General features: G+C 36.0%; 1 protein-coding gene across 3 annotated transcripts in view; it reads left to right on the plus strand.

Annotated features, from left to right (window-relative positions):
• SLC25A40 (solute carrier family 25 member 40) overlaps positions 1–19196 on the plus strand; it is a 53775-nt gene that overhangs the window by 11406 nt on the left and 23173 nt on the right. For 2 of the 3 annotated variants that reach the window (XM_045793336.2, XM_045793337.2), the window contains exons 2-5: positions 11269–11337; positions 12908–13028; positions 14312–14371; positions 15992–16098. In XM_045793336.2, the coding sequence (XP_045649292.1) occupies positions 12932–13028; positions 14312–14371; positions 15992–16098 (264 nt within the window). In that variant the 5' untranslated portion in view covers positions 11269–11337; positions 12908–12931. Of the gene's footprint in view, positions 1–11268; positions 11338–12901; positions 13029–13496; positions 13532–14311; positions 14372–15991; positions 16099–19196 lie in introns of those variants that run through there. The other variant, XM_045793338.2, reaches the window with a different exon arrangement.

Below are 19196 nucleotides of genomic sequence, written 5' to 3' on the forward strand. Positions count from 1 at the left end.
CTGGCTGGAGCTGTGTCTGGCATGTGCTGGGGGTCCTGGAGTACTCCATGTTGGGCTGCCCTGGTGGGGTGACCAAAGCTGAAGCAGGCATGGGCCAGGGTGATTCCAGGGCTCTCCATGAAGAAAACACCCTGGCAGGATAGCTGAAGCTGAAATGGGTGCAAGGCGGGGTGTCCTGTGGCTCTCCATGCAGAGAACACCCTAGTAGGATGGCTGAAGCTGAGGCAGGAGTTCCTGGGGGTGTTCCGTGTAGCAAATAAATTTGAGGTGGGTCATGAGCTGGGGTGTCCCTGGGCACTCTGCATAGTGAGCACTCCAGCAGTATAGCTATAGCTAAAGTGGGCTTGAGCTGGGGTGGTCCCTGGGCTTTCCATGCAGAAGGTGCCCTGGGAGGACAGCTGAAGCTGAAGCGGGTGCAAGCCTGGGTGTCCAAGGGTGCTCATTGCAGAGTGTGCCCTGGCAGGGTGATTGGAGCCAAGGCCAGCATGGGCTGGGGTATCCTGGGGCACTCCATGAAGGGACAGCTTTCCAGATAGGCATGACCCAGGAGGTCCCAGAGTGCTCTGTGCTGGGGATGAAATGGTGTAGGCCTGAGGTGTTCTAGGGTGCTTATATCTGTGTCACCTTGGTGTGACAGCCAGAGCTGTAGTGAGCACCCACCAGGAGTCTCCTGCTGTATACTGCACTGGGGCTACCATGGTGGGACTGATAGGTTTGGTGTGGGCTGGGACCTGGGGCTCACAGAAACTGTAGGCCAGCTGTGGCATCTGGACCTTGCTCCTGTGCATGCTGTCAGTATGGAGGGGAACATAAACCGTGGTGTTCACCAGCACCACTGACCCGGAGAGAATTCCAGTAGCTCCCTCGCTGTTTGGTGGAGGTCTAGGACTGGATCTTTTATAGTTTAGTTGCTCTTTTAAACCTACACTTTTTTTCTGTGTCCCAGGGCATCCAGAGCTACGACAGGGCTCACTGAGGTGGCAGGCCAGCAATGGGGCCCAGAACTCTGCTCCAGTCTGCATTATTGGGGTGGAGGATGAACATGAACTTGGCACTCACCGGCTCCTCCAACCTGAAGAAAGGTCCAGCAGCTCCCCCACTGGTGGAATTCTAAGGCTGGATCTTTTAAACCAGGACTTTTTTATTCCATGCCCAAGGCAGACAAATCTGCTCTAGGTTCCTCAGTACTATCCCTTCCCTTTTAGAAGGTGGGGATGGACAGTAAAGTCTCCCCCAAACTGAAAAGATGCTTTGAGACCGAAAAACAAAGCAGGTGATTTTGTACATTTTTACACAGAGTTTTATTCAGGGTAGCTTACTGACAGGGAAGGTTTAGGCAGAGGATGATCCATGGCAACTGCATAGTTTTTCTCTGCAAAGTTCGGACCTTAATCCACAGATTTTATAGAATAAGTGGACATGCAGAAGGGCATCGTAGTGAGGTTAAAGGGTCTGCATGTACCTCAAAGGGTTTGTGTGCACCTAATTGACAGCTAACCTTTAATTAGATCTTGTGGCACTACCTGTGTGTCAGGAATGGGAAAGACTTAACAGATTCATGGGAGGCCAAAACAAGCCTTCCTCTATGCTGACCTTGGCAGGGATTTCTAAGGTAATGTAGATCAGTCTCCAAGGGGCCTGGAACACATAGCCCAAGAAGGATCATTGAGTGAAATGAACAAGATGGAGGTCCAAAGATGGAATCAGTATTGTCAGCACTCTTACACTTCCACTACAGTTCCCTGCATTCAGGGGTTCCCTTCATTATCTTCTCTCCATCTCTCTTGCTGTGTTCTATGTGGTCTCTCTAGCCTTACTTTATATATTCTATCTTTTTGTGCAGAAGCTGTTCAGTCAGCCCTTAGTTCTTTAAGAGGAACTGCTCTATAAATAGGTGTAGATTTAGTGTGTCCATGGAAAAGGTGAGTTCAGGGTCTTTGTCACCATCTTGGACCAGAACTCCAGCTCTTCTAGTACATTTTGTGGATGTGTGTGTTTTTTTTGTTTTTTGGGAGTTTTTTGTTTTTTTGTTTATGGGGTTTTTTTGGTGGTTTCCGAGGTGATTACAGTTATTATTTTAACTTATAACAATCTGGTTCAGATTAATACCAATTTAATCTTAGTAGTATAAAAACTTTGGTTTCATATAGCTCCATTCCTTACCATCCTTCTTTGTGCCTTTGTAGTCATACAGATTACATCTTTATATATTGTATGCCTATCAGCAGAGATTTACTTTATTGCTTTATCCATTTTCTTTTATATTTATCCTTGTTACATTTGCCAGTGCTCTCGTTTCTTTATGGACTCCAGTTACTCCATGCTTATGGATTGGAGGAATTAATACTTTTATGTTAATATGTTTGTTAAAGGGTTTGTACTATCCAAAGCAGTCTACAGATTCAATGCAATCTCTACTAAAATACCAATAGCATTTTTCACAGAACTGAAACAAATAATAAAATTTTTGTGGAACCACAAAAGACCCTGAATAGCCAAAGCAATCTTAAGAAAGAACAAAGCTGAAGGTTCATAATTCTAGATGTTAAAGTATACTATAAAGTTTGGTAACCAAAACAGTATGGTAATAGGAGAGTGAAACAGAATAGATCACATGCATCAGTGGAACAGTCCAGAAATAAACTCACACTTAACATGGTCAATTAATTTGTAACAAAAGAGGTAAGAATATACAATGGGGAGATGACAGTCTCTTCAAAAAATGGTGTTGAGAAAGCTGGACCACTTCTTATACCAAGTACAAAGATAAACTCAAAATGGATTAAAGATGTAAGTGTAAGACTTGGAACCATAAAACTTAACAGTTAAACTTGGATGTCAGTCTTAGCAATATTTTTTTTCTGGATCATTCTCCTCAAGGGAAAAAGCAAAAATAAACAGGACTACATGAAACTAAAATCCTCTTGCAGAGCAAAGGAAACCATCAACAAAACAAAAAGGCAAGCCAATGAATGGGGGGAGATATTTGCAAATGATTTTTCCAATAAGAGGTTAATATCCAAAACCTATAAAGAACTCCTACAAGTTAATATCAAAACACAGACAATCCAATGTAAAGATGGACAAAAGATCCAAAAAGACATTTTTCCAAAGGAGATTTACAGATGGCAAACGGACACATGAACAGATGCTTATTATCACTAATTATCAGGGAAACGCAATTCAAAACTACAATGAGTTAACACTTTACACCAGTCAGAATGGCCAGTATCAAAAAGAAAAAAAAATAAGTGTTGTTGAGATTGTGGAGAAAAGGAAACCCTCACGTAAGAAAAGGAAACCAATTTATATAAATTGGTGCAGCCACGATGGAAACCATTATGAAGGTTCTTCAAAAAAGTAAAAGTAGAAATATCATGATCCGGTAATTCCACTGTGGTGTATTTACCCAAAGAAAACAAAAACACTAATTTGAAAAGATATATGCACCCATATGTTTATTGTAGTGTTATTTACAATAGTGAAGTTATGGAAACAACCTAAATGTCCATCAACAGATGAATAGAGAAGGAAGATGTGGTATATATTTACATTAGAATATTACTCAGCCATTAAAAAAATCTTGTCATTTGGACAACACGATTTGATCTATAGGGTATTATGCTAAATGAAATAAGTAGAGTCAAATAGTATATTATTTTACATATTTGTGCGATCAAAAAAGCAAAACAAATGAAGACATTGTAAAGAAAACCCAAAAGCTCATATATACAGACAACAAATTGGTGGTTGCCAGATGTGAGGGCAGTGGGGGGCTGGAGGAAATAGGTGATGGGGTTGAGAGGTACAAACTTTTAGTTCTAAAATAAGGCAAGATGAAAAAGTACAGCATAGAGAATATAGTCAGTAACATTTTAATAACTTCATTGGTGACTAATTATAACTATATTATGGTGGTCAACATTTTGTAATGTATATAATTGTCCAATTGCCATGTTGTACACTTGAAATTAATATATTCTGTGTCAACTATACGTCAATTTAAAATGTTCAAAAGTAAAATTTAAAATGTGATACATATGTATATACATTGGAATATTATTCAGCCATGCAAAAGAAGGAAATCCTGCCATTTGGGAAATTGTGGTTGGACCTTGAGGTTGTTATATGACATGAAATAAGAGAGAAAGACAAATACTGCATGGTATCACTTAAATGGGGAATCAAGGGAAAAAAAAGATGAAGAATCTTGTAAAAAAAAAAAAAAAACCCAAAAATGAAAAGTATCAGAGCAAACATCATCCTAATGTAGAATCTTAGAATTTTTTTTTAATTGAGGAATGAAATAAGAATACTCATTTTCACCACTTTTTAATATTGTATTGGCAATCCTAACCTTTACGATAAGAAAACTAAATTGTACCATGATGAGTATGAAGGGCAGAAATTAAACTTACTGCTTGCAGACAATGTAAACTTTTATGGGAAAAAGAGTATATAAATCAATTAGAATCAATGGTTTTCCTTTAGTAAGTTTGGGTGGATATGAGGTTAATGTACAAAATTATTTCCATATCTTAACAGTGGATAAATTTAATATAATTTTAATATAATTGAAAGGCAAATACCATTTATATTAGTTTTAGTGACTACCAGATAGCTAGAATTGGATCTGTCACAGGTATGGCACAAAGATATCTGTACGACAAATTTTAAAATTCTCACAACATTAAGGAAGACTCGAATAAATTAGAGACTGTATTCATAGATATTGTCTCCAGGTTTATCTATAGATTCAATGCAATTCCAACTAAAATCCTAAAGAGATTTTTTCAAAGAATTTAGTAAGATGATTTTTAAACTTAAGGACCTGGACTACCAAATATAAGGGCTTGTTATGACTCCGTAATAATACAGTGTGATACAGTTTAAGGATAGAGAAGTCAATCCATGGAGTAGAATAGAGAACCTAGAAACAGTTCCACAAAGGAATAGAATTTCAGTACAACAAAGTAGTTATCAGTTTAGAGGAAAAAAGAGGGATTATTTAAAAATTGGAGCTTGGGGGCACCTGGGTGGCTTAGTCGTAACGTGTCTGCCTTTGCCTTGGGGCATGATTCTAGCGTCCTGGGGTCAAGTTCCACATTGGGCTCCCTGTTCAACAAGGGAATCAGCTTCTCCCTGTGCCCCTCCCCTGGTGGACGATCCCCCCCTCTCTCCCTCTGTCCCCCAAATAAATAAATAAAATCTTTTTTTAAAAATTGGAGCTTGGAGAAAGTACTTATTTGTTTTCACATGGGAAAAGATGAAATTGGTTCCCTATTTCACTTGATATTTTAAAAATTCTGCATAAATTAAGGATTTAAAATTTGTCAGTAGCACAACTTTTAAAATACATAGAAAATGTAGGCAGGTATCTTTTGGACTCTTGGGTAAAGAAAGATTGCTTAAAGAAGAATCAAAAAGGTGTCTATAAAAGGAAAGATAGATAAACTTCACTACGTTAACAATAAGAATTTTGACCCTTCTCTCACACCACATACAAAAATCAATTCCAAGTGGATTAATGACTTGAATTTAAGACCTGAAATTATAAAACTCCTAGATGAAAACATAAGGAAAAGCTTCATAACATTGATCTTGGCAGTGATTTCATGTATATAACACCAAAAGTACTGACAGTAAAATCAAAAGGCAACTTTGACTACATCAAACCAAAAAGCTTCTATACAGCTACAGACAAAGTCAACAGAGTGAAAAGATAGTCTATGGAATGGGAGGAAATATTTACAAACCATACATCTGATATGAGATTAGTATCCAAAATATATAATGAACTCCTACAACTCCGTAAGAAATAACTAGAATAAAAAATAGACATTTTTCCAAAGAAAACACACATTTGACCAACAGGAAAATGAAGACACTGAGCATCACTAATTATCAGGCAAATGAAATCAAAGTCACAGGATATCACTTCATACGTTTTATGACGGCCATTATTAAAGACAAAGGCAGAAAATAACAAGTGCTGATGGAGATGTGGAAAATCAGAACCCTGTGCATTGTTGGTAAAATGGTATAGCTGCTATGGAAAATGACATTGGTTCCTCAAAAAATTTAAAATAGAACAACCATATGATTTGGCAATCCCACTTCTGGATATTTATCTAAAATTATTGAAATCAGAAACTCAAGATATTTGGACTCCCGTGTTCATTGCATTATGCACAGTTCAAGAGGTGGAAACAATCTGAATTTTTTGCCCATCGATAGATGAAACGATAATGAAAATGTATATACATATAATAGAGTGTTATTTAGCCTTTCAAAAAAATTTTTAAAAATTTTATTCGTTAGAGCACATGCGCACAAGCCCAGGGGGAGTAGCAAAGAGGGAGGGAGAAGCAGACTCCTTGTGGAGCAGGGAGACCGATGTGGAGCGCTATCCTAGAACCCTGAGATCATGAACTGAGCAGAAGGCAGATGCTTAACCAACTAAGCCACCCGGGCACCCCTAGCCTTTTTAATAAAGATTTAATTTATTTATTTTAGAGAGAAAGAGGGATGAACGAGCAGGAGGAGGGGCAGAAGGAGAGAGAATCTCAAGCCAACTCCACACTGAGCGTGGAGCCCAGTGTGGGGCTTGATTCCATGGCCCTGGGATCATGACCTGAGCTGAAACCAAGAGTCAGACGATGTAACCTCCTGAGCCACCCAGGTGCCTAGTGCTTAAAATGAAGGAAATCCTGTCATATGATACATATTTGAACTTTTAGAGCACTATGCTGGGTAAAATAACTTGATCACAGAAGCAGAAATACTGCACATTTCCATTTATGTGAAGTATCTAGAGTGGTAAAATTCTTAGAAGGAGAAGGTAGAATGATGGTTGCCAGGTGAGGAAATGTTCAGCATCATTTACTGAGCAAGGGAAGGTAAATCAAGATTTTGGAAATAGCATTTAACATAAATTTGAAAAAATTAAAAATTCTGATGATATGAAGTATGTGTGATTTACTATCTTTGACTTGAATATTCCCATAATCCTTTTTTGTTTTTCAAATTTTTATTTAAATTCTGGTTAATGTATAGTGTAATCCTAGTTTCAGGAGTAGAATTTAGTGATTCATCACTTACTTGTAACACCCAGTTCTCAACACAAGTGCCCTCCTTAATACCCATCGTCCATTTAGCCCATTCCCTCCCCATTTCCCCTCCCATCAGCCCTCAGTTTGTTCTCTGTAGTTAAGAATCTCTTATGTTTTACTTCCCTCTCTTTTTTTTCCTTTTATTATGTTCATCTGTTTTGTTTCTTAAATTCCACATGAGTGATATCACATGATATTTGTCTTTATCTGACTGATTTTGCTTAGCATAATACACTGTAGCTTCATCTACATCATTCCAAACGGCAAGATTTCATTCTTTTTAATGACTAGTGTGTGTGTGTGTGTGTGTGTGTGTGTGTGTGTGTGTGTGTGTATCCCTCACCTCTCCTTTATCCTTTCATCAGTCAATGGACATTTGGGCTCATTCCATAACTTGGCTATTGTTGATAATGCTGCTATAAATATCAGGGTGCATGTGCCCCTTCAAATCAGTATTTTTCTATCCTTTCGGTAAATACCTATTAGTGCAATTGCTAGATCAGAGGGTAGTTCTATTTGTAACTTTTTGAGGAACCTCCATACTATTTTCCAGAGTGACTGCACCAGCTTGCATTCCCACTAACAGCTTAGGAGGGTTCCCCTTTCTCCACATCTGTGCCAACACCTGTTGTTTCCTGTGTTACTAGTTTTAGCCATTGTGGCAGGTTTGAGGTGGTATCTCACTGTGGTTTTGATTTGTATTTCCCTGATGATGAGTGATATTGAGCATCTTTTCATGTGTCTGTTGACCATATGAATGTGTTATTTGAAAAAAGTATCTATTCATGTCTTCTGCCCATATCTTAACTGGGTTATTTGTTTTTCTGGGTGTTGAGTTTGATTAAGTTCTTTTTAGATTTTGGATACTAACCCTTTATCACATATGTCATTTGCAAATATCTTCTCCCATTCCACAGGCTGCCTTTTAGTTTTGTTGACCATTTCCTTCACTGTGCAGAAGCTTTTCATCTTGAAGTCCCAATAATTCATTTTTGCTTTTGTTTCCCTTTTGGAGACGTGTCTGGTAAGAAGTTGCTACGGCCCTGGTCAAAGAGGTTGCTGCCTGTGTTCTCCTCTAGGATTTTGATGGGTTTTTTTGTCTCACATTTAGGTCTTTCATCCATTTCGAATTTATTTTTGTGTATGGTGTAAGAAAGTGGCCCAGTTTCATTCTTCTGCATGTGGCTGCCCAGTTTTCCCAACACCATTTGTTGAAGAGATTAACTTTTTTCCATTGGGTATTTTTTCCTGCTTTGTTAAAGATTACTTGACCATATAGTTGTGGGTCTATTTCTGGGTTTTCTGTTGTTTTCCATTGATCTGTGTGTCTGTTTTTGTGCTAGTACTATACTGTCTTGATGACTACAGCTTTGTAATATAGATTGAAGGCCAGAAGAAGACCAGAATTGTGATGCCTTCCACTTTGCTTTCCTTTTTCAAAATTGCTTTGGCTATTTGGGGTCTTTTGTGGTTCCATGCAAATTTTAGTATTGTTTGTTCTAGTTCTATGAAAAATGCTGGTGGTATTTTGATAGGGATTGCATTCAATGTGTAGAGTTCTTTGGGTAGTATAGACATTTATTTATTTATTTATTTATTTATTTATTTATTTATTTATTTTAAGATTTTATTTATTTATTTATTTGACAGAGATAGAGACAGCCAGTGAGAGAGGGAACACAAGCAGGGGGAGTGGGAGAGGAAGAAGCAGGCCCATTGCATAGGAGCCTGATGTGGGGCTCGATCCCACAATGCCGGGATCACGCCCTGAGCCGAAGGCAGACGCTTAACCGCTGTGCCACCCAGGCTCCCCAGTATAGACATTTAAATAGTATTTGTTCTTTCGATCCATGAGGATGGAATGTTTTTCCATTTCTTTGTGTCATCTTCAATTTCTTTCATAAGTGTTCTGTAGTTTTCAGAATACAAGTGTTCCACCTCTTTGGTTAGGTTTATTCTTAGATTTATTCTTATGGTTGTTGGTACAATTGTAAATGGGATCGATTCCTTGATTTCTCTTTCTGCTTCATTATTGGTGGATAGAAATGCAATAGAGTTCTGTACATTGATTTTGTATCCCGCTACTTTGCTGAGTTTGTGTATCAGTTCTAGCAATTTTTTGGTGGAGTCTTTGGGTTTTCTACATAGAGTATCATGTCATCTGTGAATAGTGAAAGTTTGACGTCCTCCTGGCCAATATGGATGCATTTTATTTCTTCGTGTTGTCTGATTGCTGAGGCTAGGACTTCCAGTACTGTGTTAAATAGCAGTGGTGAGAGCGGACTTCCCTGTCTTGTACCTGACTGTAGAGGAAAGTCTCTCAGTTTTTCTCCATTGAGGATATGCTAGGGGAGTACGTTGATAGGACTGCAAGGAATTTAAAGCCCTGGAAAGTACATTATAAGTTTTAAATAATCCACTAAGATTATTATTTCCACTTTTTTTCCCCAAATACCCCCAATCTGTGCCTATATTATTCTTTTTCCCCCACTTTATTTTTCAAATAAATTGAAAGACTAATTTTACAGATCTCATTTTAAGTAGGTACTTGTTATGATCTTAGGAGATTGTTAATATATTTTTCTAAACTACATTTATGCAAAGAAGTAATAAAAAGTCCAGTAACCTTAATTCTGAGTTCTAAAAAGTTACATCTAAATTTTTTACTTCTTCCCCTTAACATTCTATAATAATAACTAGAAATATATCCGTTTTTCTGGCTTTAGTTTCAGGTTTGAGCATATTCAGGTACCAACTTTGCTGGAATGGATGTCAAAATAAAGCATTGTAGGTCTTGTCACTTCTGGAGGAGAAGTGTACCTATATTCTAGCATTTTTCCACTTAACCGTGTTCATATAAACAAATGTTAAGAAGTATTTTCTTAGACTTGAAGATTCTATATAAGTTTCACAAACTAAAAAAAATCCTGTTGTTCAAATTTTTCCATATAGAGAAAAATATAGAACAGTAAAAATGCTTACAGTATACTTACCACATAGATTTAGCAGATTATTAACAGTAGAATATTTATTTTTTCTGAAGTATTGGAACTACAACTATTATAATATTTTAGCCCTTAATATTTATAATATGAATCTCTTTTTTAAAAAGACACTTCCATTATAACTGATATTAAACTGGTATTGGCATAATACCATTATCTCACCAAAAAATAATAATTTTTAATATTATCTAATATCCAGCCCGTGTTCAGATTTCTTTATGTACTCTGAAACTTTTATTCATTTGAACCAGGATGTATTTGGTTGGTGATTCAGAAGATTCTCTTCTTCTAGAACAGTTCTCCCTGCCCTGCTACCTTTTTCCCACCTTAATTTCAGTTGTTGAAGAACCAAGACAATAGTCCTATGTGGTAATAAAACTTCTCCTATTTTGTGGTGTCCTTTACCCTGTTACTTTAGTCTCTGAATTTTCTATAAATTGGAACTTAGATCTAATGGATTGTTTAGATTATAATTAAAATCCCCCCCCCCAAATACTTCATAGATATTTCTGGTTACTTAATTTTGTGTCACAAAATCTCATTGACTTGTGATACCAAGGTTGATCAGAGTGTTCAGCTTCTAGAATTCTTTTGTTTTGTTTTGTTTTTTTAACTAGGCTCCATGTGTGGAGCCCAACACTGGGCTTGAACCCATGACCCTGAGATCAAGACGTGAGCTGAGATAGAATCAGATACTTAACTGAGCCACCCAGGTGCCCTGAGAATTGTTTGTTTTTTGAGCAGAATAAATTTACTGGGACAATGTGAAGTTTTATAAATGAAGTTTAATAAATGAAGTTTATTATACTATTTTTTTTAAAAGATTCTGTTTATTTATTCGAGAGAGAACAAGCACAAGCAGGGGGAGGGGCAGAGGGAGAGGGAGAGGCAGACTCACCTCTGGGCAGGGAGCCTGACCCGGGGTTTGAGCCTGGGACTCCAGGATCACGAGCTGAAAGCAGACACTTAACCGACTGAGCCACCCAGGTGCCCTGAAATTTATTATAGTAAATGAAGTTTTATAAATGAAGTTTAATAAAAGTAATACAAGCATTTGTGGAATGCTCTTCATATTTTTTACATGCTCCTTTCCTTTAGGTTCTCCCTTTCTTGTGAGAAAAGATAACAGTTACTTTCATTTTTCACTACAGATTTTCAGCTACTGATGTTACAAACAATAAAATACTGGAGCATAGAGTTGAGGAAAAGACTTAAACCAGGTGAGTAATAATAAAAGTCTAAAGAAACAATAAAGCTGCCATTCATTTTTATAAGGTTCATTATTGGGGTAATAAAATTGGAATATGAACTATAGAGTACTAAGTTTCCTCAATTTGATAGTGTTACTGTGAAATACAAGAATATTCTGAGGTAATTAGAATAACAGGGTATGTTGTATGCAAACTATTTTCAAACTGTTCATAAAAAAATCAGTGGTATATAATGAGAGAGAGTTTGGTGAAATTCTGGGTTAATAGGAACTCATTTAATAAGTGGAAGTGTAAATTGGTCCATCCTTTCTGGAAAGCACTTTTACAATTTGTTTCAAGTTTTTAGTTGAGCCTTACAATCTTACTTTTTCTTCTGTAGTAATTGTAGGAAGACTACAAAAAGTTGTGTGTATGAAGATATTTATATAAGAGTGTATGAATAAATGAATAAGGAAAATTTGACAGTAACAAATATCTCACAGTATGAGACTGATTATCAAAAACTGCATTAAAATGATAATGTATATTTATTGATACAGTATAATGTATTTTTTAAGTGTCCACTCTGCCTACTAAACAATAGGAGTATTTATTTTTTTAAAGATTTTATTTATTTGAGAGAGAGAGCACGCTTACTCACAAGAGCAGGGAGAGGGGCAGAGGGAGAAGAAAAGGCAGAGAATCTCAAGTGGACTCTACACTGAGCATGGAGCCGGACATGGTCCTCAGTCTCATGACCCCTGGGATCATGACCTGAGCCGAAACTAAGAGTCAGATGCTTAACTGACTGAGCCACCCAGGCAGTGGAACTGGTTTATGTTTTTTAAACAAGATTTTTTTAAAAAGATGCACGTACACAGATATATGAATATTTGTATATATTTGATTAGTTACATGTAATCTGCATGACATGTGTTTGTGTAGATGATATACATGTGGACACACATATATATGTATATGTGTGTACATAGGCACACAGACATTTGGAAAGATGACACCCTTATATTGCTAGCAGTTATTTTTGAATAAAAGGTTTATAAGTGGTTTTTATACTTTTTTATATTAACTGGCTTTTTACAAAGGAGTATGTATTTTCTCATCAAATTTTTCTGAGATAATGCTTCTTTTGAAGATTATATGTTTTTATTTTATGCCTTTGTAGCAACTTTTGGTATGCAGTAAAATAGTGATAAATTTGCTAACTCTCAAATAGATTAGAGTATCTGAGTAGTTCTTTTGAGGCTAAATGCACTAATTCTGAGACTTATTGGTCGGGTGCCTTCATTCTGTTCCATGGCCAGAGCTGTTTTCTTATTGCTCTACTACCTGTCTTTACAAATATGTTGCTCCTCGCACAGCTTAAGTGCCTTGTCTTTTTTGGAAAATGAGAGTACATATTTTATTAATGACAGTTGTATATTGCCTTTGTATAGAACTTAGGTATTTATTTTTGATACTGGTCAACAACATGTGCTTCAGTATTAATACTGGTTGTTGTTTTTATAGTTTATTTAATTTATAGCAATCAAACTTAAGGGTATTTTCATTAAACTTTTGTTTTACATCTTTTCCTTAACAGATTTTTCTTCAATCAGTTAAAAATATGGATCCTGAATCAGAGGGACCACAGATTCTCAAAGTGACACCTGTTCAACAAATGTTTGCTTCTTGCACTGGCGCTATACTGACATCACTAATGGGTAGACTGATGTTGCTGTTGTAGATTATGTAACCGAATGATTTCCATTTGAGTTCACCATCTGTGAAATAATGCTAAAATTATCATCATGTTCTCTCTCCATGAGCATGATAACATGAAAGGAACCTTGGACAGAGAATCAAGAGACTTGAGTTTTTTTCCTTGCTTTGCCATTCTCAGGCTGAGTACACTTAGGGATAGTCCCTACTTCTCTCTGAATTTCATTTTTCATCTATAGAAATAGGGGCTGAGACCAGGAGTTCTTTGAGGTTCCTATCAATTTGAATTTTTATGACTCTATTAGCCTTTTTTAAAATAGAAAAGAAGATAGAATGAAATATTAGTGTAATGAATAATACAAAATTTGGGCAACTTATAGTAGAAACAAATACAAATTATGTTTTCCTTTGCTTGCATTAACAGTGAATTTCTTAAATTCCTCTGAGCCACATTTTTCTGTTTTTTACAGTCCATTTCTTTTAGAGAAGACAAATTACTTAGGTGGTAAGTTTGTACTTCAATGGTTTTTAAGTTGGCTAGTTTATTTAAATAAGAAAGATGATCAGAACAAACATAAATGTATTGCTTTCAGGTGTAGTATCTTCAGGTCAGAATGTTGGTGTTGTAAAGATTTTAGAGATCATCTAATGATCTAATGTGACCTCCTCATTCTCAGATAAAGAGAAGTTTTATTAGAACCACTATTTGGCATTTTTTTTCTACTTGTATGAAGTAGTGTGCAAATTAAATCATTCTCCTTTACTGTGCTGTTCCTGAATGGAGTAACACTACACTGAATGGTAGTAAAGATGATTTATGGCTGGCTTACTCAAATCTTCATTATGTATAGTTTTTATTTGATACAGCTGAATTTAACAGATGAGGAAGACTAATATTGTTTGATTATTGATTACTTGTAATACAGAGTAATTCTCAAATTTTTAAATAGACTTCCAGAATGTTTATTCTTTACCTTAGATGATATATTTTCTTTAAAATACTAATATTTTAGTTTTAATGCTAATGGAATTATTATAGAAATATTACAAGTGACAGTTTGGTAGTTATGAGAGAAGTAATTACATTGTCTTCGCATTGATCCTCTTTAAACACAGTTCAAGGGCAAAAAATTAGAATGTTACACTTAAAACCATTTTAAGATAAATAATCTTACTTACATAGTCATAAAGAGGGGTTGATTTGTTATATTTTGTGATTTTTGGACAAATACCGGTACAATTTATAGGTATCACTTCCTAATTGAAATATATGTTTTCTTCATAGTGACACCCCTCGATGTTGTTAAAATTCGACTCCAAGCCCAAAACAACCCATTCTCCAAAGGTATGTGTACTAGTTATCCTGAAAATGTTATGTTAGGCTTTTAAATGTTACTTTATTCATTTTTGTTTGAATGATTTTTTTTGTTAATTTTTAAAAGTTCATACTTCCTTATACTGATGCAGAAATATTTTTTCAGTACTTAGTTGTACATGATGGGGTCTAGCCAGAAAACAAATATATATAAAACAGTTATAACACTTTTATGTACCTAATGAAAGCATAGGATGATTTAATATTTGAGTATGTGCTTCACAAGTAAGAACAGAATTCTAAGTGAAAGGGGCCTTAGAATCTAGCTTTCTCCAGAGTCCAAGAGCTATGCCCATTCTGAAACATTCATCTAACAGTCATCTAACTGTTGCTTGAATATAGTGTAGGAAATTATTATTTTATCAGGCAGCTTGGTTAATTGTTGGACAGTATAGTTTATATGAATTTGAAAAGTAGTTATACATCTTTATTAGATGGGCAAAAATAGCAATTCCTTGATAAATCTTTTATGGTTTTCTAAAGATAATGACATTACAAACATGTTTAAATCGCAGAAAACAGACTGTTTGGACTGTGAGAATGTTGTCTCAGACATAAATGCCACTCTGATGAACACAGCACTGAGATGGAATGAACAACAGTCATAATTCAGACGGAGGACAGGATAGATGGATTGCAGGAGGAGACCAAAAGGAAAGCTGTTTCCTACACATTTAAGAAATCCTTAAAAGCAGGAGGAGACACTTAGACTTATGTATTATGAGACTCACATATATGATCAAACAGAAAAGATAATTTTGGCAGCCAGGGTGAGTCCAATAATTGGAAAGAGTTGCTGTTAGGGAAAGTTGAAGTAAATTAGCTGGGAGCTGACGTCTAGAATGAGCAGTATAAATACAGAGAAAGAGACAGCATAGCACTGTTTACATTGATAGAGAAGAACTTTTTTTAATCATCTATTTTTCTAATTGAGATAAAATCGCATAGAATATTGTATTAGTTTGAGGTGTGCCACATGATGACTTGATGTATGTATATATTGCAAAAAGATCACCACAGAAAGTTTAATCAGTATCTATCACCTCACACAATTTTTTCTTGTGAAGAGAATTTTTAACATCTCTCTTAACAAGTTTCAGATGTCCGTTAGATTTCTGCTTATATGTTTATATATGTGTGTATATACCCTATATGTAATTTAATATATGTATAGTTCAAAAAACTTTTTTTTTTGTCTGAATTTCCCTTGGGTACCAGAGTTTTATTCTTGTCAAATGGAGAAGATGTACGCCCATGTTCTCTTTTCAAAGCACGTTTTCCTCCTTTATATTCCTTGTGCATTCCCTCAGATACGCTAAAATAATTTATTTCTGTGTGCATTTGCTTACTACATTCCTGAAAACATAAAATTCATCAATTTACTCAATTACTTTTCACCACTTTGAGTTTAGAGGCCAGCGCTTTGTCATTAAGTAAATCAGTTTATGTATTTTTCATCCTAAAAGGTGAAAACAAATTATATCTCTTTTCGTAATTTTCTAGTCCACTCGTTGTACTTTGAATTTGTTTCTCTGTAAAAATGGTACAGTTGTGTGAAATAATTTTTGACTTTTGGACCTTCTTTGTTAGGAAAATGTTTTGTGTATAGTAATGGACTAATGGATCATCTATGTGTCTGTGAAGAGGAAGGCAACAAAGCATGGTATAAGAAACCAGGACGTTTCCAGGGTACATTGGTAAGGAGATTATGTTATTTATAATCACGTTATGTTTTCTGTTTTTATATTTAATCTATGTATGAAAGATTTTCTAATTGGAGGAGAGTATTAAGTCCATGATATAGTTAGCACACTTATTCACAGTTAAAATATAGATGTTGAGGGGCGCCTGGGTGGCTCAGTCGTTAAGCATCTGCCTTTGGCTCAGGGCGTGATCCCAGCGTTCTGGGATCAAACCCCGCATCAGGCTCCTCCACTGGGAGCCTGCTTCTTCCTCTCCCACTCCCCCTGCTTGTGTTCCCTCTCGCTGCCTATCTCTCTGTCAAATAAATAAATAAAATCTTAAAAAAAAAAAAAAGATGTTGAGGCAGGAAAAGGGTAAATACTTCTTTGCTTTTAATTAACTTGTTACTAAGTTGCATCTGTTCATGTTTTTTTATGTGGAAACTAAAAACGGAGTCAATTTTTTTAAACTTTTAAATTTTTTAAAAAAGATTTATTTATTTATTTGAGAGAGATTATCCACAAGTAAGGGGCATGGAGAGGGAAAGAGAAACTCCATAAGCAGACTCCCTGTTGAGTGCAGAGCCTGACTCTGGGCTTAATCCCACAACCCTGAGTTGATGACCTGAGCCGAAATCAAGAGTTGGCCATTTAACCGACAGAGCAACCCAGGTGCCCCCAAACTATTTTATTTTGACATAATTGTAGATAATACGCAATTTTAAGAAAAATATACAGACATATCCCATGTACCTTTTTCCTCCTTAAGGGTGTAGAACAATTCATCACGACAAGCATCCTTCCTGCTTCCCTGTTATAGCCACACCCATTTCCTTTGTGTTCTCAACTGCTCCTTAACTCCTGGCAGCTGCTGCTGTGTTCTTCATTTATATCATTTTCTCAAAGAATGGAATCATAACATATTTAACATTTTTGAATTAGTACTTTTCACTTAGCATAATTATCTGGAGATTCATCTAAGTTGTTGCATTTATCACTGGTTTGTTCCTTTTATTGTTCAGTAAATTCCTTGGTGTTGATGTACAGGTTTGTTTTCTGGGTTGTGGCCAGTTTTGAGCTGTTTCACATAAAGCTGTTACATAGATTCATTCTTGGGTTTTTGTGTGAAAGTAAATACTAAACAACAACAACAAACTACTCACTGTTTTTGTCTGGGAACACCCTGTTTACAACACTTCTAAACCAGATATGTGGGTTTTTCCTCCATGCCAAGCAGTTCCTCATTTATCAGTGAACACCAACCAGGTATCCTCCAGTTTAAGTCAGTACCGACACCATAAGACTGCTCCCACTTCAGATGCCAGTCACAAGTCAGGTTGTCACCCGTGTTTCTAACTGGCCATAAATCAGAGGTTCCTATAACCCCCTTCTTGGATTTAGTGAGTTGCTAGAATAGCTCACAGAACTCAGGAAAACAGTTTACTAACTGGATGACCAGTTTTTTATGAAAGGGTACAACTCAGGAGTAACCAGTTAGAAGAGATGCGTAGGGCAAGGCTTGGGAGGTGGGTGTGGAGCTTCCTTCTCTTGGTGTGTCACCCTCCTTGGTCCTCCTTGAGTTCACCAACCTAGAAGCTTCTAAACCCTGTAGTTGAGGGATTTTTACGGAGGCTTTCTTATATAGATGTGATTAATCAAATATGTTACGAATAACAAAAGATATTCCTTTCACTGTTATTCTCTGGAGCTATTTTAGGACTGAGAACAAAAGGCTGAATATTAAGACAAAAGATGCTTCCATTGCTCTTTATCAATTAGGAAATTACAATGGTTTTAGGAACTGTGTGCCAGGGACCATGGACAAAAACCAAAATATATACTATAAATCATAATACCACCCTACATCTTCGTTTCTCTAGGATAAATGCCCAGGAGTGCAGTTGCTAGGTCATATCGTAGTTGTATGTTTATAGTTTAAGAAACTGTTTTCTAGACTGACTGGTGGTACCATTTTACATCCCCAGCAGCCGTGTGTAACTATTCTAATTTCTCCACATCCTCACGAGCCTTTGATGTTGTCAGTGTTTTTATTTTAGCTGTTTTGAGAGATGCGTAATGATAACTCACTGTGGTTTTAATATGCATTTCCTTAGTGGCTACTGATATTGCACATCTTTACATTTCCTTATTATCTATTAGTATATCCTCTTCAGTGAAATGGTTCTTCATGTCTTTCATCCATTTTCCAAATGAATTGTTTTATTTTTACTGTTAAGTTTTGAGAACTCTTTCTAAAATCTAGACAATAATCCTCTCTTGTGTGGATTTGCAAATATTTTTTCCACTCTCTGACTTTTATTTTCATCCTCTTAAACAGAGTTTTCATGGAGTTAAAGCTTAATTTTAATGAAGTTCAATTTATCATTTTTTTTCTTGCTTAAGGTGTCAAATCTAAGAATGTTTTATTTATCTTTAGACCTGAAGATTTTCTGTTTTTTTTCTATAAGTTTTATAGCTTTATGTTTTATATTTAAGTCCTTGATCCATTTTGAGTTATTGCTATAGCAGGTATGAATTGGAGGTTGACTTTTTTCATTGTTTTTGTCCATTTTGCCTGTGGGTGTCCAGTTGCATTTGTTGAAAGCTGTCTTTCCTCCAGTTTGTCCACAGTTGGGCACATTTGTCCACAGTTGGGCATACTGTGTGGATCGATTTTTGGGTTCTTTATTCTTTCTTATTTATTTGTCTATTACCTGTATCAGTAGCACACAGTCTTAATTACTATAGATATATAATAAGTCCTGAAATCAGGTAGACTGATTTCTCCCACTTTATTCTTATTTTTCTTGTTCAAAGTTGTTTTAACTATTCCTAAAGTTCCTTTGTTTCTTCATGTAAATTTCAGAATGTTTTTATATCTAAAAAAATCTTGCTAAGATTTTTATAGAAATTGTGTTAAACCTAACTAACATCTTTACTGTGTTGACAATGAACTGGATCAACAGGAGAAAATCAAAGTTAACTACGTATGTGCAGGGCTCCATAAGAAAATGCAGCCCAGAGGCAGGCAGTTGAGGTTTATCTGTCATCCACAGTTAAAAAGGGGGAAGGGTCTGGGATTTCAAAGGAAGGAAGACAATTCACTGCAAGAT

This window comes from Ursus americanus, chromosome 3, assembly GCF_024610735.1.
Source record: "Ursus americanus isolate L20-20 chromosome 3, mUrsAme1.1.p, whole genome shotgun sequence".
Lineage (NCBI taxonomy): Eukaryota > Metazoa > Chordata > Mammalia > Carnivora > Ursidae > Ursus > Ursus americanus.